The following is a 20,944-nucleotide window of genomic DNA, read 5'->3' on the forward strand; positions in this document are numbered from 1 at the left end:
TAGCAGTAATAGGCCACTGTTCTCATTTCAGTGCTCCCAGAGGCCTCATGATAAATTTAGCAGCTCGAGCCTGCGCACTTCGTCTGCAGTTCCTCCCTCGCTCCTCTCTCCCAGTCAAAAGATAAACACGGTCATGTCATTTCCGCAGCATGCCTTCACTTCCACTCGGGTCCTATGCGCAAGCTCGGATACGGAGCGCTTACGCGTTCCGCTGCTTGTGAGCTCGACTTGTAGCGTGCCTCCCGAAGCCAAGGTCAGCGTGTCCACCATTAACAAAGACAAATGACATTATTATGCTCGAAATGTCTGATGTAAAAACATATGGCGTAACCATTAGCGATGCTGTCGTTCTCGATTGGAATGTGAGCAGCCGTCATTCGACGTACGCCATGTTTAAAGCGTCTGCCTCCTGGAGAGGGACCTTTCCTCCTGCGGAAAGAACATTTTTAATCTCTCCTCTGACTAAACTAAAGCTGCTGTTTACTTTAAGAGGGCTGAACTGAGCAGGTGTGAAATTTAACAGCGAACAGCTGGCGCTCAGGGCAACAACCTTCATCTGTACAAGCACACACACACACACACACACACACACAAAAGTTTGGACACACCTGCTTATAAACAGGGTCTCTTCATTTTTACCATTTTCCTTCCCACTGTCGATTAATAATGAATAATAATCACGTTATCAACATTTTGAACCAATTCTAATGGGCATTAATATCACCATTTATTATTTACCGTGCAGAAACAAATTTAAGCCTGTATAAAAATGCCACATTTCAAGAGAATGAACACGCACATATATTCTTAATATAATAACTCAACAAATAATAATGAAAGAACCCACTGTAATAACCATTCTGTTTTTTTTTTTTCTCTCCCCGCCTGTAGTAATTAACTTGTTCAGTCATAACACTGAAAACAATCGATGACACGGAGCAGTAAAATTAATTCTTCCAATTCGTTCGTCCGAACCCACGGTTTTGCAATGCAATATTAAAATCGCAATTTTCTTGGCAAGCCGTTTGCTGACGGCACGACAAACTAAAAGTTCGCCTTTCTTCAAGTTCTCGCTCGTATGCGGTTTTCGCTTAGTCAAAACAGGACTTTTTGTTCTCGGTGCCGTACAGGATAAATTAGGTGGGTGGGTGGGGAAAGTTTGTTTTCTTCGTTACATTGTGATTGATTCATAGTGCGCACTTTATTGACTCACGGGCTATTTTTGGAATTCCTATTTGTGATTGCAAAAAAAAAAAACCACAACCACACGCTGTACCGTATTTTAACAAGTCGTTTAATTATCAGTGACTTCTACGTTTTAAGTAAGATAGATAGATAATTTTGATGCTGTGTTATAGAGAACCTGATTGGAGTCCGTGCCACCGCGCTATTGTACAGTATTACAGACAAAACAGACGTGTAGACGATCCAGCCTTGACCTAGTGCTTTCCAGCCAAATCAAGCTTAACAAATAAAACAGCACTGAACTACAAAACCCATGGTGTGTGACGCGTGCAGTAAATACTCAGTTGGCTTATATTTTGTCTACTGACAGGTGGCAAACTCGGGAGACGCACTGACAGGAAAGGGTGTTGCAAGAAAACACAGGGTTGGACACGGAACAAACAGAGACGCACACAAACATAGTGAGACTGATACAATGACAAAGTGACGGACGCTTTTGATCAAGAGATCTTTTGTTGTTTTTGTTTTTTACAAAAATGAAAGTGCTACTAACTACTCAACCAGAACACCTCCAACAGTGACCTGCTGGGCGTCTTATCCACAAGCCTCGTCCTCATACATGAGCTGGTCTTTCTGCCTCGTGGACCTCAACCTTCAGACAGATACAGTTAGGTCCATATATATTTGGACACTGACACAATTTTTTTTTTTTTTACCTGTTTACTGAAACATATTCAAGTTACAGTTATATAATGGACATGGACATAAAGTCCAGACTTTCAGCTTTCATTTGAGGGTATCCACATTAAAATTGGATGAAGGGTTTAGGAGTTTCAGCTCCTTAACATGTGCCACCCCGGTTTTTAAAGGGACCAAAAGTAATTGGACAATTGACTCAAAGACTATTTCATGGGCAGGTGTGGGAAATTCCTTCGTTACGTCATTCTCAATTAAGCAGATTAAAGGCCTGGAGTTGATCTGAGGTGTGGTGCTTGCATTTGGAAGATTTTGCTGTGAAGAAAACATGCGGTCAAAGGAGCTCTCCATGCAGGTGAAACAAGCCATCCTTAAGCTGCGAAAACAGAAAAAACCCATCCGAGAAATTGCTACAATATTAGGAGTGGCAAAATCTACAGTTTGGTACATCCTGAGAAAGAAAGAAAGCACTGGTGAACTCATCAGTGCAAAAAGACCTGGACGCCCACAGAAGACAACAGTGGTGGATGATCGCAGAATAATTTCCATGGTGAAGAGAAACCCCTTCACAACAGCCAACCAAGTGAACAACACTCTCCAGGAGGTAGGCGTATCAATATCCAAATCTACCATAAAGAGAAGACTGCATGAAAGTAAATACAGAGGGTTCACTGCACGGTGCAAGCCACTCCTAAGCCTCAAGAATAAAAAGGCTAGATTGGACTTTGCTAAAAAAGCCAGCACAGTCCTGGAAGAACATTCTTTGGACAGATGAAACCAAGATCAACCTCTACCAGAATGATGGAAAGAAAAAAGTATGGCGAAGGCATGGTACAGCTCATGATCCAAAGCATACCACATCATCTGTAAAACACGGCGGAGGCAGTGTGATGGCTTGGGCATGCATGGCTGCCAGTGGCACTGGGTCACTAGTGTTTATTGATGATGTGACACAGGACAGAAGCAGCCGGATGAATTCTGAGGTATTCAGAGACATACTGTGTGCTCAAATCCAGCCAAACTGATTGGTCAGCGTTTCATAATACAGATGGACAATGACTCAAAACATAAAGCCAAAGCAACCCAGGAGTTTATTAAAGCAAAGAAGTGGAATATTCTTGAATGGCCAAGTCAGTCACCTGATCTCAACCCAATTGAGCATGCATTTCACTTGTTAAAGACTAAACTTCAGACAGAAAGGCCCACAAACAAACAGCAACTGAAAACCGCTGCAGTAAAGGCCTGGCAGAGCATTAAAAAGGAGGAAACGCAGCGTCTGGTGATGTCCATGAGTTCAAGACTTCAGGCAGTCGTTGCCAACAAAGGGTTTTCAACCAAGTATTAGAAATGAACATTTTATTTACAATTATTTAATTTGTCCAATTACTTTTGAGCCCCTGAAATGAAGGGATTGTGTTTAAAAAATGCTTTAGTTCCTCACATTTTTATGCAATCATTTTGTTCAACCCACTGAATTAAAGCTGAAAGTCTGAACTTCAACTGCATCTGAATTGTTTTGTTCAAAATTCATTGTGGTAATGTACAGAACCAAAATTAGAAAAATGTTGCCTCTGCCCAAATATTTATGGACCAAACTGTACGTTTCACTGAGCATACAATACCATCATGGGCGACACTCCTTAAACACACAATACCCTGTTAGCCAAAAAAAAAAAACAGCTGTGTACAGTGCAGCTATTGAGAAGCGGTGCGGCGCGGTGTCCGCCCCCCCCCAAGCGCAGACAACACATGGACGCTCTTCGAGTAGAGTGGCAGGACAAACGCAGCAGTACTTGAGGGAAGAACAGAAAGGAGGAGGAGGAGGGGACAGGAGACGTGTGTTATGGGAACGCTGCGGGGGAGAAATCATTACAGCTGAAATGAAAAGGTCTTGAAAATGGCACTGCAACTTTAAGAGGCGACGGTAATCTGATGGGTGAGCGCGAGATGACTTTATCCCGACGGCAGCGTCCACTGCAGTCCCTGACGCGCCGCTCGTATTAAGCGTAATGCGTTCGTACAATATGACAAGGCAAAACAATACGCTCCGGAGCAGGAAAATGATGCGCTGATACAGCCTCTGAAAGTGTCGGAGGCTGTTCGGGGGACGCTCGTACACACGACCAAACACGTAGTCGTCTTACTATCCTTGCGGGGACCTTTCCGTCGACGTGCGCCTAATTAACGCCGTCCTGTACATAAGCGTAAAGCTAACTTTCACCTCGGTGATGCAAAGCAAACCGACCCGACCGACTTTGCGAGGTCCCTCGAGGTCAAACCCTATTGTCGTGGGGACGCTCGGTCCCCGGCGATATGTAGAAACAGAACCCCTACCAACAGCTACTGTTTTTCAAACGAAATAAAAAGGCATGACATCCTTCTGGCTGCGCCGATGTCTGTCCTCTGGATGACTTTAAGCAGTGCTTTATTCAGCGATGGAAGATTAATCTTTAACTCAAAAATGTCACCGAGACGGAGGGAAAACTAGGCAGGCCAGCTAGCATTACGCTGATCAAGATAAGCCTTGTTAGCCCTTTCGAGAGCAACGTTCTTTTAACTCCGTCTCTCTCCTCGTTTCCTCCCGCTGGCCTCCCTTCAGCTGGACTGAGTGAGTCGGTGCTGCTGGATCCGTCTGGAAGCTCTGGCCCAGCTCCAGAGAACCCCAGCAAACCGCACTGCTAATGGCTTACAGATTGCAGCACCGTGGTGTACATGTGTCAGGACAATGCCATGGGTCTCTGACAAAAAAAGAATAGAGTAAAAAAAAAAAAAACAGAGAGAGAAAGAGAGATAGAAAGAGACCACAGCACTGTGTCATGAAGGAGTGTGTGTGGGTTGGCGCAGTAAATATTCTCGGCTTCCATCTTCATGAAAGAACATTATCATTTGACCCCACTTGGCCTGGTGGAAACTCTATATGGTCATGAGAGACAGAGACTGCCAGTGTGTAAGTGCCAGGGAAAATAAATAGATGTTACTTTGCTAAAATAGCCTTGCACGTTTGTAAATGGCATTTGCTGCATTTTCAAAAAGAAAAAGGAGCAAAAAAAAAAAAAATCAAAATGCCAATTGCAGCCTGTTTCCCCCCAAAAGACGAATGCAATATGTGCTGTACTGCAAATCATTCTGCCTTCACTTCTCCTCTGTATGAACTCCACAAACAGAGGAAGTCATAAAACCTCATTAAAAAAAAAAAAAAAACACCTCACAACCCTTCTTGCTTTTCCTGGTTTTCAGGTGCAGCAGTAGTATCCTGGAGACAAGAGCTAAGAATAATTCATTTACAAAGCCTCCGTATTGTTTACCCTCTTGTTTATGTCAAATCGGAACGCTTCGCCCACGACGTCTTGCACGTGCTCGACACAAAGTTGTCTTTTGCTGAAAATAAAGCGGATGATGCGCAACGCTGCGACTAAGGCAACGAATCGCTCCTGTTTTTAGACACGCGTTTGGCCTGTTCTTTAGCTCTCTCGACAGACTGTGAAAAGCTCGCGCTCGAACTTCAGGAGTGCTTTTGTGTTGTTTTAGGCAGGCCTGCCGACAGGGGTGGACAAACGGGTATGTTGTCCCGGGCCCAGGAATGGGGGGGGCCCAGAACTGGGCTCTCATGAAGTTGCGATTATTTTATTTCATTTCAAAATGTGTTGATTTGGGGGAGAAATGTGCTATATTTGCATTCAATAAATGATTTCTAGATGTTTTGCCTTTATTGTCTTTGAAAAAGGTGTCAAGAACCCCCTACCACCCCTAATGCAAAAATGGTTTGGTCTGACTCTTTCAGCCCGGCCCTTCCGTGTGTGTGAGAGAGCGAACAGCCCCTCCCCCAACCCGCGCGCTGCGAGCAGAGTGTCACAGGATTTTCTCAGTGCGCTCCCTCCAAACAACGGGGATTTACATGAAAACGGAAGGAGATATTCACAAAATTATTTCACAGTGAGTGCCACAAGGCTCTCCTGAACACACTGATGTAATTTTTTTGTCTGTAGTGTAAAAAATGAGGTCACTAGAGCGAGTTAAAAACGAGTGACTTTTCTGCCAGGTTTATAATGGCAGTCTATGGGCTGGGCGGCTGTCCTCTCCTCACTTTCAGGCTTCTCATTCAAAAACTGTAAGTCCTATCGTGTAGGTAGGCACATTGTGTGAATCAGGACAAGTGTGGCTACTACTTTTGAGAAAATTATGTGTGTGGAGTGAAAATTGGGGCTGAAAACACAGTTTAAATGAGAAAGTTTGAGCTATTTTTCCAAGCTCTCTACACTCTAACTTAACGAGCTCCACTGGTGTGTAACGCAATAGACACCCATTATAAAGCCGGAATTTCTCAGGCTATATAAGGGGGAGGAGGGGTGGAGACGCGGGGGGTGGGAGCATGGCGAGGGTGGGCGTGTTTCTTTTCAAAATATGGCTTGCGGGAACCGTTATTCCAAAATCTCGTACTCCACCTTTAAGGGGAAAAAAACGACATCGTTCGATCATAGCGCTTCGACAATCAGCGTGCGTGCCATTTGCCAACATGCACAAGTCAGGAGCACAGAAAAGAAAAGAGAAAAAGAGAGGAAGAAACCAAGAGACTCAGGGGCTCACTGTATAAATATTTTAAAAAAGATTCGGATGATGCAGCAGGTACTAGCAAAGGCAGTGGGGCAGCTGAGCCAGGTAAGACACAGCCAACTTTTTCCAGCCCCGTAAAGTAACCCCAACTAAGGCACGCGCAGCACGCAATTCATGTTACAAACGAGGGGAGAGCAAGTCACACTGAACACCATATCAAACGCACAGGGCATTGAATCATTTCATAACCACAACGGCTTAATAACATTGTGTTTCGTATATCTGATTGAAGCTAAGAATATTCACATTAGCCCGCAATCATATCCCGCCGTTTCTCGAGTGGTGTGTTCTTCTCTGCTTTTCACACTGGACAGTACGCACGCACAGTATACTATGTTCGCCCCCAGCCCTGCCCGAAATCCCCTGTCCATCGCTGCTCCTTCAAGAGCACCCCAATCGCGTGAGTAGAGACTGGGATAAGAGAGGTGTGTGTGTGTGTGGGTTGACCCGGGGGGGCGCCCATTCAGAGCATTTTGTCCCGGGCCCAGCCAAAGCTGTCAGCGGCCCTGGTTTTAGGAGACAGGATTTTGTATTTAATCAGGAAAAATGACCGGGATTCCAAACTGGGATAAGCTGAGTGTTTTGCACCAGCAGCGGTCGGAACCCTGTCGATGGAACGCCATCAACGCAGCTGCGGGTCCTATAATCCTCTGCGGGCGCTTGCCTGCTTTCCCGTCGTCCTGTGCGGCGCCACGCGGTTCGCGCGGCCATGTTTTCGCTTTCTGCTTTCTTTTCTTTCTCCTCGTTCCGTAGAGAGCGCGGACTATCAACGAGGGTCTGCGAGTGTTGTTTCTAATTACCTATTTCTCCACTCCTGATCCTGTGGCGGGCGTAATTAGTTACCTGGGGCTGCAATCCAATTTGAAGTGATGACAAGAGAGTGATCCATGAAAAAGTAATAAGTTAAATCCAATTTCAGACTGCCTCTAATTAAATGCACATGGAACTAATGACTCAAACCCTAGCATTTCGGTGATAACCGTAATTAGCAAAGAGGGAGTTGCACTCGTTCTCTCTCTCTCTCTCTCTCCTGTAGGTGTGGCAGGAACATGGCATGGATTCCTTTTAATTACTTGTGTCATTTTTCTGGTAATGTTATCATTTTTGATTTGCCTTGTACACGTCAATCTCCAGCTTCTGTCTGTCTGTCAGTGTGAAAAGGGGGCAAATTAGGGCTCGCAAAAAAGCAACTAAAACTGTTTGGGGTTTTTCCTTCCCTATCACCGGAGAAGTGCAATTACCGTATATTTATATTTACAGCGTAGAAACTCTAGTGAGAGCAAATGTCCTATATATTTTCTCAAGCCTGCAGCACCAGATCCATCTCTCTCTCTCTCTCTCTCTCTCTCTCTAACTGTAACCGTTACTTCCGTGCATTCTCATGAATTTACAATCGTTAGGGCTGTTAGGGCTGTTAGATTTGACGATATAATATGATGACAGAAAATCATACTGTGACATAATTAGAGAGATCGTGATGTCTTATTTTACTCCGTGTAAAAATTCTTATCATAAAAAAAACAACAACACGGAGACGTGAAATAAAACCATCGCACGTGTGTGTACTGCTGGGAGATAGTATTGTGAAAGCTATACATTGGGATGTTGCAGAAATGTTTTTTCGCCGCCACATAATATGTTTTTTTCGGATATTGTGGCAGCAAAGTGTCAGGGAACGTCCCTGTAAAGCCGGGATCGCATACTGCCATCTTTTAAGTCTTTACAGTGAGCTTGAGGGAATCAGGATATTCTTCTGTCTAATGAGCGTTATGACGCACTCCAACAAGGGATCAGGGATTTACACTACCGTTCAAAAGTTTGGGGTCACTTTGAAATGTCCTTCTTTTTGAAAGAAAAGCACTGTTCTTTTCAATGAAGATCACTTTAAACTAATCAGAAATACACTCTATACATTGCTAATGTGGTAAATGACTATTCTAGCTGCAAATGTCTGGTTTTTGGTGCAATATCTCCATAGGTGTATAGAGGCCCATTTCCAGCAACTCTCACTCCAGTGTTCTAATGGTACAATGTGTTTGCTCATTGCCTCAGAAGGCTAATGGATGATTAGAAAACCCTTGTACAATCATGTTAGCACAGCTGAAAACAGTTGAGCTCTTTAGAGAAGCTATAAAACTGACCTTCCTTTGAGCAGATTGAGGCCAAGTTTACATTAGACCGTATCTGTCTCGTTTTCTTCGCGGATGCGCTGTCCGTTTACATTAAAACGCCTGGAAACGCCGGGAAACGGGAATCCGCCAGGGTCCACGTATTCAATCCAGATCGTGTCTGATCCGGCGCTGTGTAAACATTGAGAATACGCGGATACGCTGTGCTGAGCTCTAGCTGGCGTCGTCATTGGACAACGTCACTGTGACATCCACCTTCCTGATTCGCTGGCGTTGGTCATGTGACGCGACTGCTGAAAAACGGCGCGGACTTCCGCCTTGTATCACCTTTCATTAAAGAGTATAAAAGTATGAAAATACTGCAAATACTGATGCAAATACTGCCCATTGTGTAGTTATGATTGTCTTTAGGCTTGCCATCCTTCCACTTGCAAGTAGTAAGTGATATGCGCTGGGATCACACACACAGCGGCTCAGTCCCGAATCACTGCTCGTGCGCTTCACTCGCGCGCTCTGTGAGCTGCGCAGGGCCGGAGTGCGCACCCTCCAGAGGGCACTCGCTGTTCAGGGCGGAGTGATTTGGAGCGCAGGATGCCTGCGGAGCCGAGCGTATCCGTGTATTGGTGTTGCTGCGTGCACACTAATCATTTTAAAAACGTTAATCTGATGATCCGCTGATACGGTCTAATGTAAACCCCACCTGAGTTTCTGGAGCATCACATTTGTGGGGTCGATTAAATGCTCAAAATGGCCAGAAAAATGTCTTGACTATATTTTCTATTCATTTTACAACTTATGGTGGGAAATAAAAGTGTGACTTTTCATGGAAAACACTAAATTGTCTGGGTGACCCCAAACTTTTGAACGGTAGTGTAAGCTGGTTACGTTATTATTCATTAACGTGAGCAAGTCGTGTTCACACTGAGAACTTTGGTCACGGTCGGACTAAACTAACCGTTGATCAGGACGTCATATTACCGTATATGTGGCGTTACGTGCAGGGTGCGATTTGTCAAAAACCAGAAGGGGGGATGTTTTTTTTTTTAATCATGAAACGTCACAAAATTAAGGTAACAATAGGCTAACAGCTCAATAACATCCGATGATATCAAATGAATAACACTAAATGAAAACGAACACATCTTCCTATCTCTCTGACTAAATACACGAACACTAACACACAACAAAGTTCGCATTGCTTGTCGCGTTGCTGTGATGTTTCTCTCCCTCCGGATTAAATGGACAGTGACTCGAAAATCACTGAAATACATGAATACTAAATGAACAGTTTGCTCTGATGGCGCAGTTCATGTGGCCTTTTCTGCTTTCCCGTCGGTGCGCTATCCGCCGCGTTTCGCCCTTCTTTAATCCACATTTCTGCGAATTTCTCAGCAGGGAAGGAACGCACGTCTGGCCCATTGACAGCGAGGAAAAGAAGGCTGTCAGTGTGGATACATTCATTCTGTTGCGCTCATCAGTAAGGATGTGATTCATGGCGCTAAATCCACGTTCACAATCTGGATATTGTTATTATCTACAATGTATCTATTTGCTGGGGACGTTCGTGAACATCAAAGCTGCCACTTCGGGTCATTTTGAAAGTGAGTGCAATGTAGACCATAGAAAACTGTCTCACAACATGCCTGTCCTGTCAACTTTTTTTTCGGTTTGTTTGTTTTATTGACGGGGTTGTCCCCGAGGATTTTTTTTTCAGCAGAGATAAAAACCAGAGGGGGGGGATGATCCCCACCATCCCCCCCAGCAAATCGCACCCAGGTTACGTGGCACATCAGACAAGACAAATATTCTTTTAGTGGTTTATGAGTTTTGGCGGCACGGTGGTGTAGTGGTTAGCGCTGTCGCCTCACAGCAAGAAGGTCCGGGTTCGAGCCCCGTGGCCGGCGAGGGCCTTTCTGTGCGGAGTTTGCATGTTCTCCCCGTGTCCGCGTGGGTTTCCTCCGGGTGCTCCGGTTTCCCCCACAGTCCAAAGACATGCAGGTTAGGTTAACTGGTGACTCTAAATTGAGCGTAGGTGTGAATGTGAGTGTGAATGGTTGTCTGTGTCTATGTGTCAGCCCTGTGATGACCTGGCGACTTGTCCAGGGTGTACCCCGCCTTTCGCCCGTAGTCAGCTGGGATAGGCTCCAGCTTGCCTGCGACCCTGTAGGACAGGATAAGCGGTTATGGATAACGGTTGGATGGTTTATGATTTTTGTCTGTGACAACAAAACTGGGTGGAAACTCTTCCAGCGTAAACCTAGCTTTAATGTTTAATAACACAGCTGACCTAGTAGTTGTCCTCCAAACTGCACTGTATCTCACTCAGCTATTACAGAGGCGTCTTGAAACATCTTGAATACAAGCATATTTTACCAACGTTTCTGTTTATTATATGTCTTTTGAACAAATATAATATTATTCAGTTTATTTCTGGATACTGATTCTCATTTCAACCTGTCTTTTATTACTGGCAGATGAGTTTACTTTTTTCTTGAACTAAACGATTACATTTCTAGAAAGAGGCAAACCGATCTGCCAATAGAATGAGACCGTTTTATACTTGAAGTGAGTAATTAGTAGTCATTATACATACAGGACACGTTTTCAATGGAATAAATTAACGTATTCTATTCCCTTCACTTCTAGCGGGTTTCATTCAGTTGGTTTGACAGCATGCGATATTGTTAGCGTATCGCTTATCCTACGTGTATTACGTCACTCTACCCAACGGAGAATGAGCACTGAATGTGGTTTACGATACTGCATGGTTGTCAAGGCAACATGACAGTGAGCGACTGTGACAATTTGTCAACAAACATGGCCGCCAGGTTTGCTTCGTTAAATACGGAAGATTTTGAGAAAATTTTGAAAGAGAAAGATGCGTTGAATAATGTTGGCTGGCTTTTTTCATGGTACGGTATGTCAGATACGGTGTCTTGCAAAAGTATTCATCCCCCTTGGTGTTTGTCCTGTTCTGTCGCATTACAAGCTGGAATTAAAATGAATATTTGGAGGGTTAGCACCATTTGATTTACACAACATGCCTACCACTTTAAAGGTGCAAATTAGAGGTCTGCGCGGGTTGGATTTTTCAGTCCCGCTCCCGCCCGCATTGTGCAGTCCCACTCCCGCCCGCGCCCACAAAGAATTATGATTTTCAGTCCCGCTCCTGCCCGCGCCTGCCATATTTTGTCCCGCTCCCGCCCGCGCCTGCCATATTTTGTCCCGCTCCCGCCCGCAAATCCCGCATGATGCAGACATTCGCGTTATTTCTCAGGAAAGTTCTTGCCTTGACACAGCGTGATGGTGCCCCGCCCCCTACTTTGAGTGGATTTGAGCATAAATATCTACAGCTCACGTTCACTTTTGTTATTATTTACCTTGTTTCTGAATTCAGCATTTAGTGTCTCTAATAATAATAATTAGTGCTGTCAAGCAATTAAAATATTTAACCGCGAATCGCACATTTTTGTCACATGAGAAACCATTGTAATTCTCTGATCAGCATAAAAAAGTGAATGGGCTTGCTTTGTACCATGAGTGAAGTGATTTACTGCTTGAGTTAGTCTACAACTCTAATCAGAGAGACAGGTTACACAGTGACGGTAGGCTTGACTCAATGCTATCCCAGGAATCCTTCCTGTAATATGCAAATTTGGCCGTCTCTGATTGGACAGCCAAATTTGCATATTACAGGAAGGATTTCTGGGATAGCATTGAGTCAAGCCTACCGTCACTGTGTAACCTGTTTAAAACACGTTTTTAGTTAGCGAGACTGCAGCTTATCACCGCTCCCGCCCGCGCCTGCATATGTGCACTCCCGCTCGCGCCTGCATATGTGCACTTCTGGTCCCGCCCGCGCCCGCAATGAGCTTTCAAAATTTGTAAAAAAATTTGAAAATTTGAGTGCAGGGCTCTAGTGCAAATTGTTTTATTGTGACACAAACAATAATTAATATGAAAAAACAGAAATCTGGAGTGTGCATAGGTATTCACCCCCTTTCGAATGAAACCCCTAAATAAGAGCTGGTCCAACCAATTCACTTCATAAGTCACATAATTAGTTGATTACAGTAAGATCCACCTGTGTGCAATCAAAGTGTCACATGACCTGTCACATGATGTCTGTATAAATCAACCTGTTCTGGAAGGACCCTGACTCTGCAACATGACTAAGCAAGCAACATGAAAACCAAGGAGCCTCCAAACAGGTCAGAGATAAAAGTTGTGAAGAAGTATGGAAGAGTGGCCAGAAAAAAGTAATTGCTTAAAAAAAAAAACACATTTGGAGTTTGCCCAACAGCATGTGGCAGACTCCCCAAACACGTGGAAGAAGATTCTCTGGTCAAATGAGACTAAAATTGATCTTTTTGGCCATCATGGGAAACGCCATGTGTGGCGCAAACCCAACACCCTGAGAACACCATTCCTACAATGAAGCATGGTGGTGGCAGCATCATGCTGTGGGGATATTTTTTCATCTGCAGGGACAGGAAAGCTGGTCAGGACTGAAGGAAAGATGGATGGCACTAAATACAAGGCAATTCTGGAGGAAAACCTGTTTGAGTCGGCCACTCGGATGAAGGTTCATGTTCCAGCAGGGCAATGACGCTAAACATACTGCTAAAGCTACACTGGAGTGGTTTAAATGGAAACATTTAAATATCTTGGAATGGCCTAGTCAAAGCCCAGACCTCAATCCAGTTGAGAATCTGTGGCATAACTTGAAGACCAACACAACCCGTCTAACTTGAAGGAGTTGGAGCAGTTTTGCCTTGAGGAATGGGCAAAAATCCCAGTGGCTATATGTGTAAATCAAATGGTGCTCACCCTCCAAAAATCCATTTTAATTCCAGCTTGTAATGCGACAAAACAGGACAAACACCAACGGTGATGAATACTTTTGCAAGACACTGTATATTCCATTCAGCTAGCTGAATAGAATACATCTGATATACCACTCAACGCCAGCCAATATTATTTCATTATTCTTACGGGAAATATTAGATAACTTACCCGTTATTCGACATGCCTTCACGCGCTAAGAAAAGCTTTAGCAGTGCTGCACTTGCTCAAGGACACATAGCCAGAGCACATTTCCCCTGATTTTCAGTTTTAAACACACCTTGGCAAAGTTGTCTTGATCCGACAGCCTGTATTCCCTGAATCAGGTGTGTGTTTGGAATTGGAACAGAACAGAAACGTTGTCTGAGAACAGGATCTAGAACTATAACTCCCCCCCCCGGTGCAACAAGCAGGGTTCCCCTCCTCCCTCAGAAAGCACTCGTTATATGGATAATTATGTTCCGCTGTTTTATTAAACAGCTTCACGTTAAGGTCTTAATTAAGTGGCTGGTGTATTACCAGGAGACTCTATAAACAATGCAATGTGCACGGATGTGGGCAACATGCTGAACTGAAGATACGAGCAGAACAACAAACCCAATTAAAGCGGAGGCTTACCGTAGGACGGAAGAGACACACACATTCATTTGCACTTCTGGGTAGCACAAGGAGAAATGTGATCCTTCATTCTTTTATATATATATATATATATATATATATATATATATATATATATATATACACACACACTGTATATGATCATAACAGATCAAGTTGTGTACTGGCTGCTTAGCAACTACACTCCACCATGCAGAAGAGATGCATCGTTGGATGAAAGGTATTAATAATAATAATAAGAAAAAAAGAAAGAACCCCCCCCCACACACACAGAGCCAAGCTGTCTTTTCAGCGGCCTGAGTGTCAGGTTGGCTGTGGTCTCTGTATTCATTAATAAATTTGAATTTTAAACGGGGCTTTGTGCCTTCTTCTCGTGGGTGTAAGGTCCTGGCCACCAGAACCTACTTTTCCTGACCTCCAACTCAGCAGACTGGAGGAAGCTTTCGGTTTGATCCACATCCTGACAAATATGCACACAATGGAAAGGTCAACATCACCATATTTTATCCATTTATTTCCCCAAGACGCATCACCACAATGCTTAATCAGACACTGGAGCTATGTGCTCGTTAATAAATAAATAAATAAATAAAAAGGCAGAAGCGTCGGGTATTAATTACCAAACGTGCCCTGGAGTCGTTTGCGATTTTTGCTGTCATGCAATCAACACCCTCCTTGTTCAAACAGGGATAAAGATCTGACGCAGTGCACGCACGGGAAAAAAAGAGGAGGTCTGAAATGAGTGTAAATATTGAATCAGACGTTGCAAGTTGGACTTGTTAAAAACGATAGCGGATGAGGAAATAAAGAGGGCCGGAGTTGTTTTGCATGACAAAGGCTAGACAAATAGAAGCCGCAGATCTGAGAGACGGGGGACGAGTGGCATCTGTTCTGTCGCGCTTCCTGTTGCTGTCGGTCGCAGGTATAGCTGTAAGGTGAGGGAATGGAGACCTTGTTATATACGTTTATAAGGCCCCGTGTCCTAATATGGGACAGTAGACTAATTTAAAAAAAAAACAAACATCAGACGATGTACTGCTTACTCTTTGAAAACAGGTGATGCTTATTACATAGTCAAGAAAGATATCAGATCTGTGAGGTTGGAGGTAAAACCCATTCATTCACATTTAACTTCACACACACATACGTGCGCGCGCGCGCGCGCACGCGTGCAAGGCTTGCCAAAACAACGCTGAAAACAATCCTGAAAGAAGAATCTGTCACAAGTGTGTCACAGGCTGCGGTTGATCATGGCATGGTTGCATTTCGAGTGATATCTGTACCAGAGCATGAGCTCATGAGCTGCGTAATAGTGTGCAGCCACCAGCCGGTGGCCTGCCAAGTTTAATTTCCTGTTTATCTAACATGCACTGGTACAAGCTGTGCCACAAATAACACGTGGAGAACGCATATAATACAAATAAAAGCGTGAGCATGGATACGCACAGACACAAACACGCAGGCTCACAGTCACATTCGGAACCCTGCACCTATAGGCGTACGGTATACTAGTGCATCTCAAAAAATTAGAATATTGTGAAAAAGTTCAATATTTTCCATCAGTTATTTAAGAAAGTGAAAATGTTATAGATTATAGACTCATTACACATAAACTAAAATGTTTCAAGCATTTTTCTATTTTAATTTTAATCAGTATGGCATACAGTACAAAAAAACATCTCAAAATATTAGAATATTTCATTTCGAGTTTGAGTAAAACAGTATGAACACAGTGCATCTCTCGGTCTAGTTCAGTACACACAACCACAATCATGGGGAAGACTGCTGACTTGACTGTTGTCCAGAAGATGATCACTGATGCCCTCCACAAGGAGGGTAAGCCACAAAAGGTCATCGCTGAAAAGGGTGGCTGGAAAAGGTGCACAAGCAACAGGGATGGCCGCAGTCTTGAGAGGATTGTCAAGAAAAGTTGATTCAAGAACTTGGGAGAGCTTCACAAGGAGTGGACTGAGGCTGGTGTCAGTGTATCAAGACCCATCACGAACAGACGTCTTCAAGAAAGGGGATACAACTTTCGCATTCCTAATATCAAGCTACTCCTGAGCCAGAGACAATGTCAGAAGTGTCTTATCTGGGCTAAGGAGAGAAAGAAATGGACTGTTGTTCAGTGGTCCAAAGTCAAAGTACATTTTGCATTTAATTTGGAAATCACGGTTCTAGAGTCTGGAGGAAGAGTGGAGAGGCACAGAATCCAAGGTGTTTGAAGCCCAGTGTGAAGTTTCCACAGTCTGTGATGATTTGGGGTGCCATGTCATCTGCTGGTGTTGGTCCACTGTATTTTATCAAGTCCAAAATCAACACAAGCCATCGACCAGGAGATTTTAGAGCACTTCATGCTTCCATCTGCTGACGAGCTTTTTGGAGATGCTGATTTCCTTTTCCAGCAGGACTTAGCACCTACCCACAGTGCCAAAACTACTACCAAATGGTTTGCTGACCATGATATTACTGTGTTTGATTGGCCAGCCAACTTGCCTGACCTGAACCCCATAGAGAATCTATGGGGAATTGTCAAGAGGAAGATGAGAAACACCCGACCCAAAAATACAGATACGCTGAAGGCCACTACCAAAGCAACCTGGGCTTCAATAACACCTCAGCAGTGCCACAGACTGATCACCTCCATGCCACACCGCATTGATACAGTAATTCATGGTAAAGGAGCCCCAACCAAGTATTGAGTGTATAAATGAATATACTTTTCAGAAGTTGGACATTTCTGTATTGTAAATCCTTTTTTTGATTGATCTTTGGGAATATTCTAATAATTTGAGATACTGGATTTCTGATTTTCATGAGCTATAAGCCATAATCATCAAAATTACAACAAAAAAGGCTTTAAATATTTCACTTTACATGTAATGAATATAGAATATATGAAAGTTTACCTTTTTGAATTAAATTATGAAAAAAAGGAACTTTTTCATGGTATTCTAATTTTTTGAGATGCACTAGTATGTGCCATGCGATGCGAGTCTGACGTGTTCTTTCGGGAAAAGCAGTAAAAATGTCACAGAATGACTGAACTACATTTCACATAACCAAAACTGCCCTACCTGTAGTGCAGGCTGCTTCTCGTTGCTTTTGGGAGATTTGATCGTTCCACTTTGCTGCTGCTTCAGAAGGAGGTGCCTTGCAACCTGTAGAGCCTGAAACAGATTAAAAAAAAAAAAAGATAAGGAGAAAAAAAGAGTAGCCTTATAGCGTTCCAAATTCCATATCTATAACAAGCTCAATGGCAACGTCTTCGAGTCTTCAAAACAGACAGCAAAAGAAAACCTGCACACAAATGGACCTTTTTGCTCCTCATCCTGGCTGCTTGCTAAGAAACAAATTGACACAGTTTCATTTTGTTGCGCTGACAAAGCTGACAAAGCAAACAGCTGTGGAACGATGGAAAAAACAAAACAGCACACAAAAAAAACGACAAAACAACACAAAGGGAACAAAATTGATCGTCAGCCGCGAGCAGGAACTATGTTCCGGTGAAACCGTACACTTATAATAAACACAGGATCTGAATCTCCGTTAGTAGCTGTTTAACTTCTATTTTTATTTCCGTCTTGTTCCTTTTGCTAGCCCCAGTTTATAAAACAAATAAAAGGTTTATTGCCGCTCCAAAAGATCTGTTAGAGGATGCGGCCTTCTGAGTGGAAAACAAAATACAGTGGAGTCACATGTTTATTGCTCTGGCTACTCCCTCTGCCCCCGACTCCCACCCTAGCAATGATAAATAATCAAACTTGCCATCCAGTACAAACAAAAGGCAGTGGCTTTGCTGGGAAGAGAGAGAGAGAGAGAGAGAGAGAGAGAGAGAGAGAGAGAGAGGAAAAAAAAAAAGGCGTTCTGGTTGAGGAAAAAAGCACTACCGATACCAAAGAAAGCGAGCGCCGCGTTCCCACAGTGTGTCTGGGGTAGATTCACACCTACACCAGAGCAACATCTGAGTAAATAACCAGCTTCATTCTTTCCATTATCCGTGTGCGCGCACACACACACACACACACACACACACACACACACACACACGACTCCCACGATTAAACAAATAGTCGCTGGAACGGCCCCAAAGCCCTGAAACTGCACCTCCGGCACTGCTCAGCCTCTCTGGTGTGCTGTTTGTTAAGTTTTGTGTGCGTGCACATGTGCATGTGTGTTTGTGTGTGTGAGTACACAGATACATTTTTATTGCTTTTTGAAAGTAATGGTCAGACTGGATATTGTAGTAAATCTCGTGAAATGGTGCTCGTGCTGATACCTGCTAACTGTAGCCTAGGAAATCATCTGTACTGACCGGCAACCATCGACAGGATGAGTACTGGGCGTTCAGGACGGGGGGGAATCAAAAATAAAAAATTCTGTGCTATAAAACTGTGAAAACGTTTCACTGTTTAAAAGAAAGACATTTTGTGATGTCTCATACATCGAGAATATCCGCGTGGTGAGTCTGCTTCACCTGGCATTCACACAGCACAAGCATTAAATATGCAGAGGTGACAACATTGATCACAAGAAAATCCTAGTACACACACACACACACACACACACACACACACAGAGAGAGAGAGAGAGAGAGAGAGAGAACTAAACCAAACTGAATTTTACTACAAACAGCCCCAGCATACGGTACAGTGCTCCATGATTACTGCCCCCCTTGAAAAGATTAGTAAAAAGGGTTCAAGAAAAAAAAATCTCTCTTTTGGTGAAGAAAAAAAAAAAAAACGCACCACTATTATTGGCACCCCGGAAATGATATTGAACACAATGTACCTGAAGCATGTTTCCCATTTGAACTATGTTGATTGGAGTGTGTAGGAACTTTCGAGCTGATTAACTGGGGAACAAATACGAGGCGACACAGAGGCGAAATTCCCTTAGTCATCCGTCAACATGGGAAAGATAAGAGAGGACACACAAACCAAATGAGGGAGAAGTGCGTCGACCTTCGTAAGTCATGCAATGGTTATTGAAAAAAAACAAAACATAAACAAACTCAACGGGAAATGTCCATTTCGACCGTTAGAGCAATATTTAAAAAGAAAAAAAAAAGTGGGCACCAACTGGAACTGTGACAAACTTGCCTGGAAGAGGACCCGAGTTTATTTTGCCCACACATACAGCGAGGAGGATGGTCACAGAGGTCTCATCTCATTCTCATTATCTGTAGCCGCTTTATCCTGTTCTACAGGGTCGCAGGCAAGCTGGAGCCTATCCCAGCTGACTACGGGCGAAAGGCGGGGTACACCCTGGACAAGTCGCCAGGTCATCACAGGGCTGACACATAGACACAGACAACCATTCACACTCACATTCACACCTACGCTCAATTTAGAGTCACCAGTTAACCTAACCTGCATGTCTTTGGACTGTGGGGGAAACCGGAGCACCCGGAGGAAACCCACGCGGACACCATGCAAACTCCGCACAGAAAAGCCCTCGCCGGCCACGGGGCTCGAACCCGGACCTTCTTGCTGTGAGGCGATGGCGCTAACCACTACACCACCGTGCCGCCCCGGTCACAGAGGTTAAAAACAAACAAAAAAAAAATCCCCAATGATTACTGTTGTTGAATTACAAGTAAGTAAAATCTTGGGGTTTCCAAGTCTCCAAAACCACCATCAGACGCCACCTCCATGCCAGCAGATTATTTGCCCGAAAAACGCCTTTTCTGTCGGTCACAAATGTAAGTGCTTAAAGTTTGCGAAACCTGACCACAACTTTGACTGGAACCCTGTTCTTTGGTCTGATGTAACAAAAATGGAGCTTTCTGGCGATAAACGCTCCACGTGGTGGGTTTGGTGCAAAAAGAAGGATGGCTAGAATGAAAAGAACTCGATCCCAACTGTAAAATGTGGTGGAAGTTCTATGATATTTTTTTGGCTGCTTTTCCCCCAAAGGCCCTTGGAAACCTTGCAAGGGTCTGCGGCATCATGGACTCCGTGAAATACCAGGACGTTTTAAGTCAAAATCTGGCTGTTTCTGTCAGGAACCTAAAACTGGGTGGTGACTAGATCTTCCAGCAGGACAACGATCTGAAGAGGAGCGTGCACAAGAGAGGGCCTCGAACCCTGGATGATGTGGGGAGATTGTGCAAAGAGGAATATCTCTAATGTTATAAAATGTTATAGGAGAGACTCAGTGCTGTTTCGCTGGCAAAGGACGGCTGTACAAAGTATTAAATGCAGGCGTACCAATAATAATGGCACCTGAGTGGTGCTGTTTTTTATTTTTTAAATAATTATTTCTTGATGATGGATTTGGTTTTCTCTGAATAAATTTATTTCAATCAATCAAAGGCTGGATTTTTCTCATTTTTTTCAGCGCGAGATGAAGCGACTTCACCAAAAGGTGGATTTTTTTTCTAACTCTTTTTACTAATCTTTATAACAAGGGGTGCCAATAATTGTGGACAGCACTGTATATCAGTGGACAAGACGGGCAGCTTTTGTTTTGTTTTCCCCCCGGATGTGTGCCAAGCAACAATAAGAAACACCGAGACAAAATTTTGGTGAAACTGTTCGTTAATAACAGATTTTTTTGTCGGCACAAAGAACCCACAGTTACTTTCGATTGGCAAAGTTCACCTACATAAAGTAGACACTAGAAGAAGAAAACGCACATCTTTCCCCTTCACATCCCGCGTCCTTTCCCCTTCAGTGAACTGGCTTTGCCTTTGCTCTGAGCATGGGTTTATCGGAAAAAGCAGAAAAAAAAAAAAAAAAGTGTCCTTCTCGGGTGTTTCCAGGATCGCCGTAGCAAAATTGTAAATGCTACAAATAAACGGTAGATGTTGCTACGGAAAGGAAGAAAGGAAGGAAGGGAAAGAGTGAGCGGATCGG

The 20,944-nt window shown here is 43.8% G+C and overlaps 1 protein-coding gene across 7 annotated transcripts in view; it reads right to left on the reverse strand.

Moving 5' to 3' along the window:
- Positions 1-20,944, reverse strand: part of foxp1b (forkhead box P1b) — a 402,937-nt gene that overhangs the window by 89,375 nt on the left and 292,618 nt on the right. For 6 of the 7 annotated variants that reach the window (XM_060919243.1, XM_060919242.1, XM_060919241.1 and 3 more), the window contains one exon: positions 17,162-17,254. In XM_060919243.1, coding sequence (XP_060775226.1) covers positions 17,162-17,254 — 93 coding nt within the window. Of the gene's footprint in view, positions 1-17,161; positions 17,255-17,400; positions 17,431-20,944 lie in introns of those variants that run through there. The other variant, XM_060919246.1, reaches the window with a different exon arrangement.

The sequence above is a fragment of the Neoarius graeffei genome, chromosome 4 (assembly GCF_027579695.1).
Source record: "Neoarius graeffei isolate fNeoGra1 chromosome 4, fNeoGra1.pri, whole genome shotgun sequence".
NCBI classification, from domain to species: domain Eukaryota; kingdom Metazoa; phylum Chordata; class Actinopteri; order Siluriformes; family Ariidae; genus Neoarius; species Neoarius graeffei.